At 48.5% G+C, this 12,822-nt stretch overlaps 1 protein-coding gene across 1 annotated transcript in view; it reads left to right on the top strand.

Annotated features, from left to right (window-relative positions):
- The window catches only part of LOC116953584 (uncharacterized), a 53,101-nt gene that overhangs the window by 18,672 nt on the left and 21,607 nt on the right, over positions 1-12,822 (top strand). The window contains exon 8 of the mRNA XM_032973910.2: positions 12,654-12,749. Within this exon, the coding sequence (XP_032829801.1) occupies positions 12,654-12,749 (96 nt within the window). The remainder of the gene's footprint in view (positions 1-12,653; positions 12,750-12,822) is intronic.

Genomic DNA, 12,822 nt, shown 5'->3' with positions numbered 1-12,822 from the left:
TCCCCCCTAGCATTCGAATAATGCGGCTAAAATGCTTGCAGTGAGGGATAATTGTTGGGCTGTTTCAAAGCGATAGGCCTCGTGTGGCCCCAGGCCGTTTGAAATGGAAACGCGCGGGTCAAAGATTCCCTGCCTCTGGCCACAGACCTGGTGACCACATGTTCGCTTCCCCACTCATATCCACGCCGGCAAATGTTGTGAAAAATGAGTCCGTTACCACCGCAATTGTTTACGTGCAACGATCAATAAATCAATCATCGCGCATCGTCAGCAAAGGGCCGTTGCTCCAGCCGTGCGACCTCTTGCGACAGCATTCACAAAAAGCAGCCCTTGCTGCTGTTCCCGTGTCACGAGTAATTCCTCTGACCCGGTGGGGGGGGGGAAGGGGGGGGGAGGTGATCACGCAGACGGCGCCATTCGTTCGAGGGTCGCAGTCTGCTTTGAACATTGACCGCCAGCCGAAGTCGCGCAGTTTGGCGGAGTTTGCGCACCAAGGCGGGACGATGTGTCCGCAGAGTGACAGCCATCTCCCTTGCACTAATAAGCTCTCTAACACGTAGGCTTTCGCGACCAATATCATCCATAATAGAGGTTTTTTTTTTGGGTTAGATCATGCAAATATATAAATGTGTCATTAAAACCCGCCACCACCCGCCTGATGAAGCTGGTTGTAATGCACTGGCGAAACGTCGTGCTCAGATTGTAAATGTTGTGGCTTGGCTCTCCAACACACCGGTGTTGCTGTACTAGTGACGAATTGGTCACGTTCTGTTTACGTGACAACCCTTACTAGTTGGCTGTGTCGGGTGGTGGCGGGTTTTCACCACACTTTGATATATTTACGCGATCTAACCCAAAAGAAACCTCTTACGGATAATAAGCTCTCGATCGCCAGGAGACCTGCTCGTGCATGGAGGCATTCCATCAAAGACACGACGAAGTCGAACAGTCGGACGCCAAGAGGGCTTGCTTGGCATCGCATGTGAAAGGACTACAGCCGATCCAAATCAGCAATTGATCAAATAAAATACTTTCACAGCAATGTCACGCGAACAAACTGAATATTCTGTGAAGGTTTCCCGGCCCTTGAATTACACCAAGCTCCGATTTACGCACCCATCTACAGCAAATACATGTTAACAATATGCCAAGCCAGTCCATTCAGGCAGCCTCTGTTTTCTTGGGCGATTGGGCTTAACGACAAATTGTGCGGAGAGAAACGGGCAAACGCACGCACAGACGCACGCACGCACGCACGCATATGTCAGGTGTGCAGGCTGACATCCTCATGCTCACGCTCCCAACGCACGTGCACTCACCGCACTGGGCATCATCTTCGTCATTTGCTGTGGTCAATCCACTGCTGGATGAAGGCCTCTCCATGCCTGTCGCCATCTCTCACGATGCTGCGATGCTTCAAAATCCACTTGGCGTAGTTAGATGCGATATTAATCCACGTTAATATTGTAGTGTAATTATTATGAAAACACACGAAGTGCCCTCACACTGACAGATACGCAGACAGGCGTAATAATCAGCATAGCAGTTTTCGGCTAATTCTGCTAAATGTCTTGTCCTGTCAAACGGTGGCACATAGTCAAAGTGAACAGCCGGTGGTTTTGTCTGAAATGTAATGCCTACAAAATGAGATTGTTTATATTTTTATGTTTAGTAAACGCTTTTTTTCTTTATTGTGATAAATAATCTGATCAAAGACAAAGATCCCTCGTGTAGCCTTTACCTTTGGGGCAAACGTGCTGTTAGCGAGCACCCATGAAGGCCGGAACAGCATACGACAGAGGTGGGTGGCCAGCACCAAGCCCAGCCGCCTTTGTCTCCCCAGTGGCGATGTCTAAACACCGCACCAGGTACTCATTTGAGGCTGAGTCCACCTAGGGGAGGCACAGGACCGGTTCAGATAATCGTCACTGGTGTTGGCCGTGAGCGGGAATCGGGTTCGTAGTGCAGTGCGCTAACCACTGCACTACCGCTCCATCCCAGCTGATTAAACGCATGCACATATCCCTGATGGTTTGAAGTCCACGGTGCAGCTGTCAATTACCGAATGCCCTCTTGCCGATTACGCTCCGAGGGTGTCATGGGGGTTTCACGTTATTTTTCCTTCCACAAGCGCTGACACGTTGAGAGTTTTGGACTCTTCTCACCGCCTCTGCGTGCCGCCTAACCTTTCACGATGATTGAGCCGGGCGATCAAGCGCATGAAGCACACGATCCACACCTGTGACCTTAATTGGTGGATCGATGTACGGTAGCGTGATTTTTTTCTCTTTGCTCTTTCTTTTTCTTTCCATCAAATTTTATTCCGATTTTTGTTTTGTTTTTGCCATCGCCGTCGTGAGACGAGGAATCCAATTCGGGAAATCTCACACGCGGCAGTGCAGGCCCGTCCACGCGAGAGAATGGCCCACGGAAGTGGATGTCACAGAGTGACCTCTAAAATCCATCCACAGAGTAGGGGGCGGCACCTTTCCACCCACTGCATTTGAGACCAATGATCTGTGATTTGACAGGCAAACCGTAATTTAATCCTCAGAGGTGGAATTCAGCCATATTAATCACAGAACTGAATTTAACTCAATCCACTGTAAAACTCGGTTACATCACAGGCGGCTGAAACCAGAATTGGGACCGAGGATCTCAGCGGTGCTGGCTCAGCACTTTGACCTCTGACCTCTGAGCCACCCAGCCACCTCTTGAGGGTATTTTGTTTATGAAAACATTGTAATCCATTTGTGGAACATTTTAGTTAAACAAATATTGCTTTAAAAACGCCAAAGTCAAAGAAAGTGTATATTCAAACAAGTCTTGAGAGTGGCACTCATCTCCATGTTGGATATTGCACATTTGTGTGGCTGGAACCATGGCATTTGGTTTGCCGAACGAATACATTGTGAGGTCGCACGAATTACCCACAAAGCGCTTGCCACAAATGAATCACAATACCTCGCTGATCTCGTCAAGGGGCATAAACCATCACGCGAGCTCTCACGGTAGTCCTTGCTGCGGATTTTTCGCTGGCCGTCGGACAAAGACGGTCACTGCATCGCGCGCTTTCAGATGCGCTTCCGCGGCCGTCTGGAATGCTCTTCCTTTCCAATATTAGGAAGTCAATGGAGCTATGCATTTTTAAATCTAGATTGAAAAACTCATTTTTTTAAACTGCTTTTGTGTTTAGTTTGTTGTCCTTTCCACGCACCACTGGTCATCACGGTTGGCTTTGTATGGCACGAAAGAAGTTCCGCATATTTCGATGGTCTTAAAGACAGACCGGAATCAAAATTACGAAATAAAGAGGCATACCAGCGCAGTTTATTGTATTTAAAAATAAAACTGAACTTAGTATTGAGAAACAACGTATACATCAATATGCCTAAATAAGAACATTTGTATAGGAATAGGTTTTACCTTTTTAACTGGCACAAAAACTGACACCTTTATTCAAGGCATCATGTTTGCAATAACCACAACACAAGCAGTCAAAATGCAAACAAAAAAGACAACTCTGATAATAATATGCACTGGCCTTGAACAGTCCTTGAACAGTGCATATTATTATCAGTGTTGTCTTTTTTGTTTGCATTTTGACTGCTTGTGTTGTGGTTATTGCAAACATGATGCCTTGAATAAAGGTGTCAGTTTTTGTGCCAGTTAAAAGGGTAAAACCTATTCCTATGTCTTGTTTCTGGCAAAGGAGGTCTCATAATGTAAAAGAACATTTGTAATCGGTGCACATTTTCTACTGTGACGTACGGATCAGAAACATTGACATGAATAAAGGAAATGGGACCAGAGTTGTTCACTCATTTCCAGGCATGTAGCAGTCACCGCACATCTCCTTGGCGATTTGATAAATTGTGGCAAAATCCGTTCAGGAGTCAATTATTATATTACTAGCTGTACTATCCGGCTTCGCCCGGGACTTGGATCCACCACGCCCGGTCGCCTTTGTCTCCCCAGTGGCAATGTTCACACACCACAGCAGTTACTCGTTTGAGGCTGAGTCGACCTAGGGGAGGCCCAGGAGCGGTTGAAATAATCGTCACCGGTGGTGGCCGTGAGCGGGAATCGAACTCGGGTCGGCAGGTTCGTAGCGCAGCGCGCTAACCACGACACTACAATGCGTTACTCTTCCACATGCGCAGGTCACATGACAGATTTGACGTCACAGCTCACTTGCCCGTGCAAAAAATAAATGCATTATTGAGCTCCTCCCCCCCGACCCAAAAAAAAACTGAAGTGTATTTTTATAATTTTTGCATAGGCCATGGGGTACAGTCTGGAAAGTACCCACATGGCAAATTTCAAGTTTGTTGCATGTCGGGAAGTACGCTAAACATTTTGAACAGACACACATATTCACAACTTTGCCTTTTATATATATTGAGATTGCCTTTTTTACCATCGCATTTGTCCTATCGTTCCGTTGCTGTAAAGTTTTGTTCTCTCCATTAGCCTAAATGTGGCATCACAGCATCTTATTTGCATAGTATAATTGTGAAGATTAAATCACCGAGTCTGATGTACTCAATGTGAAACGCGTGGCACGGACCTTACGAATGTATTTTAATGGAGGAACCGAGCCCTCGTCACATGCCTGCTAATTACCATCGTTACGTATTTGCGTTCCTCAGCAGCTAGGGGGAGCTCATTACTAAGTTGTTCCCATTTGCAAACGGCATGGCTCAGATGTGGCAGTCATTTAAATCAGAGGGCAGCCTATCCCAGGGATGGGGAATGACAGCACGCTCACCTGACCCAGGCGTTTACCACTAGCCAGACCCTCAGCAGTCACCATCTCACTTGGCGCTCCCCAAACATAATCATTAGTATTGTGCAGAATATAAATAACAAAATATATTAAGCGGGCTATTTCTTCATGTATCTCTCCATTAAAAAAAATGGGAGTATTCTTTACAAAACCCATTGGCCCCACGACCATGTCGGAGTGAGTAATTTCAGCAGCATTGATTAAGGACAAGCAAACACTGTCCTGTGTGTTTGACATACGGTGCCCCATCAGGCTTTATTGAATCGTCGCTGCTGTTGAACTGCCACATGTTACAAGCAAGGACTCCCCTCCCATTGAGGTATTGGTCCTAGTTTGATGCAACATTATGAAACATGAACGGAAACCAATCAGCAATCATGGAGAGTAGAATAAAAATATGTAAGCGGAAATTATTGTGTCCATAACGTGTTTGGGGAAGGGGGGGGGGGGTGTGAGATATCAGTCACCACTGATGTTCATCGTAGCCAGGAATGGAACTCAGGGTACGGAGACTGAACGGATTGATTTATTTTAATTTATTTTCTCGGCGATTTATGTTTTTTTCTTGTTATGTGTATTTTTTTTGTTCTCGTTATTTATGTATTCATTCAAGTAGTGGGGGTTTAGTTTTTGTATGATCTGTGTACTGAACTGGATAATTGATGTACAGCATTGTTGGAAGCAAATGCATGAATGACACGATATAAAATTTTATTATTACCATAGGGTCGCAGTGCAGTGCACGAACTGCCGCTCTCCTCGACCTCTCCCCACTGCAACCACAAAGACAAAGATCCACCCATACTCTTTGGTTCTTTTGGTAAAGTCACGTAGATGAAAAATAAGAATAATTAAAATAATAGAATGAAAATAACTGAAATAAATCACGACGTTTCGGGCGCAACACAAGCGTCCGTCATCAGGTGGGAATGCATGGTCTGCAAGGGTCATGACCCTTGGGCTATACCCATTTAAAACCTTTTAAAACAGTCTGCATCAGCAGCAGCAGACCATGCTTTCCCACCTGATGGCGGACGCTTGTGTTGCGCCCGAAACGTCGTGATTTTATTTAGTTATTTTCATTTTATTAATTTGATTTTTCATCTACGTGACTTTACCGAAAGAACCAAAGAGTATGGATCCTTGCAGTCACGAAAACTTCAAATCTAGAATGAAAGATCCACCTGTATAGCCTTGAACAGATTTTTGTGTTGGAGCAAGTGCTATTAGCGAGCATCTTGAGGCATTAGTGGAAGGCGGTGCCTTACAAGTAAATACTAAATTATTATTATGATGACGGCCGGCACGTCACACGAGTGGGTAGGCGGCCAACACCGCACCCGGCTGCCTTTGTCTCCCCACTGCTGATATTTATACAGCACGCCAGGTACTCACCTAAGGCCAAGTAGGCATAGAGATGGCCAAGGACCGGTTTAGATAATCGTCACTGTTGTTGGCTCTGAGCGGGACTTGAACTGGGGTCTCCAGGTTCGTAGCGCAGTGTTCTAACTGCTACACTACTGCTCCCTGCTCAAACAGAGATAAAGATCCCCCCATTTTATCCTTAACAGACTGTCACGGCAAGTGCCATTAGCGCGTACCCATGAACTCGGGGTGCTAGGTTCATAGGGCAGTGCGCTAACCACCACACTTTTCCTCCGACACACCCACACAGATATATTCTTTCCCCCTCTATTACCTTTACAGTTGTGAAGTATGCACATAATGCTCAATGCCCTGTCTCCTTCACGAGCTAAATTGTGCCCTCATGCAGTTTAGCCCTACAGGTTCATGGCAAAGGTATCATTATGTGTCACACCGGCATTTCCAACGGTGTGAGTCAAAACTCGTGACCTCCCTTCTTGCAAGATTAGTGTTCAAGTAACCGTGAATAAAAAAAAACAGCCGTAGAGAGATGGTTTGGGAGGCTCAAGGGGGCATACTATTGTGCCAGATGTGTTGAGCCAGCACCTCCTGAGATCCTGGGTGCGATTCCAGGTTTTCACCGCCTAACCTTGGTGAATGCGGGTTCTCAAAGTGTGGAGAGTTTGTGGTCTCTGCCCGATCATCAATGACTCGCAGAGACCCATAGGCTCAATCTAGATTTGAAGTATAGACCCATAGGCTCGCATAGAAACCGTTAGACTCGTATGGAGACCCATAGACTCACATAGACTGGTGTGATTAATATGGGTTCTCAATTGTAGCCCAATCACGAATGACACAAATTTTTATTGTTATAGTAATGGCTGCCCAAAAAGACTTTTACATTTAGTTTTTTTCGTTTCTTTTTATAGCTAAACTCCAGATTTGAGAATTGAAACATATCAGTATGATGGACATGCAACAAGCACTCTTTGCAGGGCATGTAAAAAGCTGCGCCTCGCGTGGAAAACGAGGCCTACCGAAGTGACTTCAGAAATAGTTCCGTGACATCAACTTCCCAGGGCCGTCGCTTGACACACGGCAGTGTGTGTGTGTGTGTGTGCTGCTCCCTGCGAGGAGTCCTAGATGTAAATTCCCTTAATGACTACCGATACAGCGCAGATTGGAAACATAACCAGTGGACGAGAAAAAAAACTCCGTCGCGCACACACAAAACATTTTGAGACCCGTAAACGTGACTGTGTGAGCCCCAGAGCTTGGCTATAAGCTGCCCTGACCTGCGCTGACCTGCGGTAACCCGTGCTAACTAAAGCACTTTGTCTTGAGCCCGCGCTCCCCATTCCGCTCCCACCCCTCCCCGTACGTGCCATGACCCCGGAGCGTGGGGAGGCAGTGTGATTGATGGTGGGTGACACCGTGAGTTATGGGCCCTGCGCGGTTAATAACAACATCGTTGCAACAGGTGGTCGAATGCTTTGGCAACTCGTGGTCTGTGGTTGGGGGGAGGTTTTTTGTGTTTTTTATATCCGAAATTTAATAACAATGCTTTATTGTAGCGCGCTTTTTTTAATTCGACCATACTTCACCACTTTGGTCAGTGTGGGCTGCCGAAGGGCCCAGGGAGGAGGGAGGGGTCGCGTCGCAGCTGGTTGAGATAATACTCGCCACTGAGCATGACGTTGGGAGGGCTTCATCCAGCAGTGGATCGACGGGGTTGTTGAATAATTTTATATTATGTTTGTCTTCATAGCCATAAGCCTATGACCAAGCCATTCTAAGTGCGCCTGATCTCGTCAGATTTTGGAAGCTGAGCAAGGGGTGCGCCTTTGTAGTGCTGGGATGGACGACTGCCATGCACAAACAGGTTGCTATAGGCGGCTGCGGGGGAGTACATTCTGGGCAGCAGAGGGCGGTGTAGAAACATCCATTGTTGCACTGTATTTCTATGCTCCCACCACTTTTCTCCCAGCCTTCACCAACCCGTACTGACCAGCGTGAAGTATGTCCCAAGTAACCCCCACGATCTCCGTGGCGTGGGGTGGCTGTAATGCAACAGTGGATTGTGACGAACTCACGAACATCATGGAAAGAGATGGTGGTGAACAACGGCAACGCTGTTTATTACCCAGCTACAAAGTGAAATAATGTCCACGTTCAAACGAGCAATGGCGTGGTAATTCAGAGTCAGGAGTGGAAACTCCACATTTCCATGGTGGGGATCAGTCTCTAGATATGATCCCCCGCCCCAGACACGACAAAGCCGAAGAGCCCCCGCATAGCCTTAACAGACTCTGGGACAAGTGCTGTTCGCGAGCACCTCATGAAGGCTGGCACAGCACACGAGGGGGTGGGTGGCCAACACCACTACCGGCCGCCTTTGTCTCTCCATTAATGATGTTTACACACTGTACTCATATGAGGCTGAGTCGACCTAGAGGAGGCCAAGGACCGGTTCAGACAATTGTCACAGGTGATGTCCGTGAGCGGGAATCAAACTCGGGTCATAGGGTTCGCAGCACAGTGCGCTAACCATTACCCCCACCACTCCCACACACACACGCACGCACACAGTCAACTCCTGCAAATTATTAGTCCACCGTTTGGCATCGCACCATTATATCTGTGCCTCTTGTTTTCTTTTAATTAGGAACCACTCACTAAAACGGCAATTGGGTATTTGTGTTTAATTCACGGGTTAGGGCTTTCGCTGTGCTTTTTTTTTTTAATGGTCGCTAGCGTGTGCTGCCCGTGCCCAATTACGCCCTCAAGTCCACGCGAGATCTCTCCTCGCAGACGTCCATCGCCACCGCCCCGCAAAGTCACGGTGCCCAGGCCCCGCTCCGCTCCGCTCCGCTCGCTCGCTCGGATGGCCCTCCGGAATTTTACGTCTCAATGTGTCATTCCTAATTGTTGGGTGCCCGGCCTCGTGACCTCCCGAGTGCCAGGAACCTTTTCACCCCTCCGTGGTTTATTCCGAAGTGCCGCCCCTTTCGGCGAGGGTTTGGATTAACTCGGCTCTTATTCCGCTGTGACCCTCCCCCCCCCCCCTCCCTCCCGGTTGCTCGCGGAGGTCGGTTCATAATGGCCGAGTCGGACCACTGAGCCGAAACCTCTGGAGATGTTTGGGGCCAGCTGCTGTGGTGTAGTGGTTGCCACGCTGGACTTGCAACCCAGAGGCCACCGGTCGCGTGTGATGGGATAAAGTTTGGGTACTCCCACCTCTTCCGAGATGTTTGGCCAGCTTGGTAGAGGAGAATAAGTCCGCACCTCCGATTAGCACGGTTGGTTACGTACGGCGCAAAATAAATTAAAAATGCATACAAATACACTTTCGGTGGAGTGTTTGAATTCCCAGAGAGACCAAACACCCCACTCCCTCACTTTATGCGGTTGTAGATGCGTTTTCAAAAAAAGGGATCGCAAATCGTAACCGCACGAGACAGCTGCCTGCCGAGTAGCGCACACAGTACACCTACAATGTTGTATTTCTGTATGCATCTGCGTGTGTATCTCTGTCTTTGTATCACTGCGTATGAGACGGCTGCCTGCCTACTGGCGACACAGTGTCAGTCAGTGTTGTCTCATTGACTGACACTGTGCATAGCCACACGCTGGTGAATCCAAACCGCACGGCAAAGCGCATTTTTGTCTAGAAGTCGGTTCGGCGCATTTCCAGCGCGATATCGCACAAGCCGAACCCGCACAGAGCGAGGGGAACCTGCAAAGTCACCCCTCTTGTCTCTCTGTGCGATAGAAAATGTTGCCACCTTTTGAATGCGTGGCGTTCCCTCCCCGTCTTTTCACTCCGTCCCGAATTAATTTTCTCGATTCCATCCCCAGTTTTCGTCCCGTCTTGTTGTGTGCACGCACGCGCGCCGTTGTGCCACCCGTCGTTATCGGTGAGGGCACTCCGTCTTCACAGTGGGGCCCCGTTCAAGCACGACGTTGTGGAATGTCGAGGGCAATAAAAAAAGTAGATCAGCTCACATCACTCCCTCCCCGATGTCAACGTTAAATTGTCGGTGAGCGTGAGCTCAGTGGGAGGTTGCTCATTCTCCTCTGCTGCCTCCATTGTCTAGAACCCAGTGCTGTCATCTCCCTGACCCTGTTCAAGTCCAGACTCAAGACCTTCCTCTTTTCCTCTGCCTATGACCGACTGCCCCTCTGTCTTTATAAACTAAACATGCCCACTGTGTCGGTACAGCATCTAGAGACAGATGGTTGAGTGATCAACTATCTGAAGGCTGCCTCGCAGCCCATCAGATTAGAAAACTCCTTCAAATGAGCGAACTTTAAAACCACACCTTCTGATTAGCAGGGTTGACTACGGTACTGCAAAAGAAGTTTAACATACATGCAGCATAGATGCAGTTGCATTCAGATGCTATGTAAATCAAAATTGCGTTGTATAGTCTCACACAGAGACCGGCGTAGACTGAGTCGCGATTAACCCGAGTTCACTAGTGGAGCGGGTTGATGGTCTCAGCCTGTTCACCAATGGCTTGCATAGAAACCCAAAGACTCCTACAGAGACCCGTAGACTCGCATAGGGACTTGACAGTTTAACAGTCTCGGCTCAATCTTATTCACGCCCGCCTGCCTTACTTGCCTTAGTCCATCCTCGGAGGTGCACGTGAAGCTAGCAGCGGTGAGATGTATTTATTTAAATCGATACGGGACCCCGCATTGCCTACGCGACCTCGGCTATTGAGATTAAATCTCAAGCGTTTTTGTCGGCAGCCCAATTTCCAGTTGATTGGAATATGTGCCCTTACATGTAATGTTTTTTTTTTGTTTAGAGTTAACCCATTAACTATTGAACCGGCCTTTCACACGATCTTATCGTCACGCACACGCGCGCACGCACACAGTCAAAGATATCCTGTGTAGCCCGGAGGGACTGCTGCGGCGGCGAGCGATCATTAGTGAGCACCCATTAAGGCTGGCGCGGCATCCAGAGGGATTTTCTGGAGCAGCACCACTCTTGGCCACCTTTGTCTCTCCAGTGCTCATGCGCCGCACCAGGTACTCATTCAGGGTAGTCACCGGTCCTGTTCAAATCCCTTCCAGGGGTCAACTCAGCCCATTATTATCTTCCTTTCATGGTTGATAAGATGAGTATCGCTTTGTGGGAAGTCAACAATGATTGTCCTATGCAGGGACAGGTTCCTGCCATGGGAATGTAGAATTTCTACGACTGGCTCACAAGATGCCTACACAGGCGAATGCTGCCCAGCTTTCCTTTGACATTGGAGGCACTTTGACACTTCGAGCTGACCATATCATACTACCGCGGTAGGAAACTCGTAAAAATGTTTTTCCCGATCACGTCCAAGAGGTCGCGACAGCAAAATGACGTTGACACCACCAGAGCTCTCCATCGCTTCCTTCTCTCTGCCAGATTCCACAGCTTTTTTCGCAGACAAAAACCTGACCTCCAAGGTTCGCCCTCTCACAGTGCCATCACCACAAGCGCCCGGCTTCACGTCTTCCCTTTGGTAGCCGACCCCTGGGTGCCACTCCCACTGCCCATCTCCGTGACCTGCCCTCCTCACCCACTGAACACGTCCCTGCCACAACGATCACAACATCCTCTTGCCGAATCCATCCGCAACACTCTCCTACCACATTCTGTTCCCGATCACCAAGTTGCTTACTCTGCCCTCCTCCATCCAGCACACATGCCCCACCGATAACAATCCCCTGTTGCCGATTCCATACGCAAAACTTTCCTACCACGTCTTATTCCCAACCACCGAGTTGCTTACTCTGCCCTGTTCCATCCTGTGCACGTGGACCCCACCCATCACAACCTCCTCTTGCTTATAACATCAACGTTGTTTGGTGCGGTGACCTCTTGACCGCACCTCTGACGAAGATGGTTGGCTATGTACGGTGCGAAAGACGTTCAATATACATACATACATCCTGCACACTTGTCCCAGCCATTGTAACCTCTTTTCCCCGGTTACATCTCTAGCACCAATTCTGCCACGTTCTATTCAGAACCTCCAAGTTGCTTACCCTATCCTGCCATGGAACTCCTAGTGCTCTGCGAATGCTCCTGCATTCAAAAGCCAGAAGCTTATTTCTGGTTCCTGTGCTAAAGTCCTGCCTATGGGACGCATGCAGCCAATGAAATTGTATTTGTAATACAGCCGCTCGATGGATTGTTCCATTGCAGTAAATGAGTACCTGGTGGAGTGTGTGAACATTGTCACTAGGGAGACAAAGGCGGCCAGGCGTGGTGCTGGCCACCCACCCCCTTGTGCACCGTGTCTGCCTTCACATTTGCTCTCTAACAAGCACTTGCCCCAACAGTCTGTTAAGGCTACACGGGGGATCTTTGTCCTCGCTACATTGCAGTACCGACATATATGGAGATGACTTTGGGAGGCCTTCATCTAACAGTGCAATGATCATGCCTGGTGACGATAATGGTGAACCGTAAAATCATATCGTGACTTCTTTTCCGCAGAAAGGGTACGGTGTCGTGGTCCTGAACACCAACGACAACCGCATTGACGGAGAGAGGCTGGAGAGGGAGAGAAAGAGGATGGAGGCTGCCAAGAAGGTGTGGGCTGTGTGACCTGGAGCCAATGGGCGTTGCTCGCGAACCTGGAAACCTCACGGCGTCTCGCCCGCAC

This window comes from Petromyzon marinus, chromosome 52, assembly GCF_048934315.1.
Source record: "Petromyzon marinus isolate PM22_M1 ecotype Great Lakes invasive population chromosome 52, UKy_Petmar_22M1.pri1.0, whole genome shotgun sequence".
In the NCBI taxonomy this organism is placed as follows: Eukaryota; Metazoa; Chordata; class Hyperoartia; order Petromyzontiformes; family Petromyzontidae; genus Petromyzon; species Petromyzon marinus.
The sequence above is the reverse complement of the archived record's forward strand: the minus strand, read 5'-3'. Positions and strand labels throughout refer to the sequence as shown.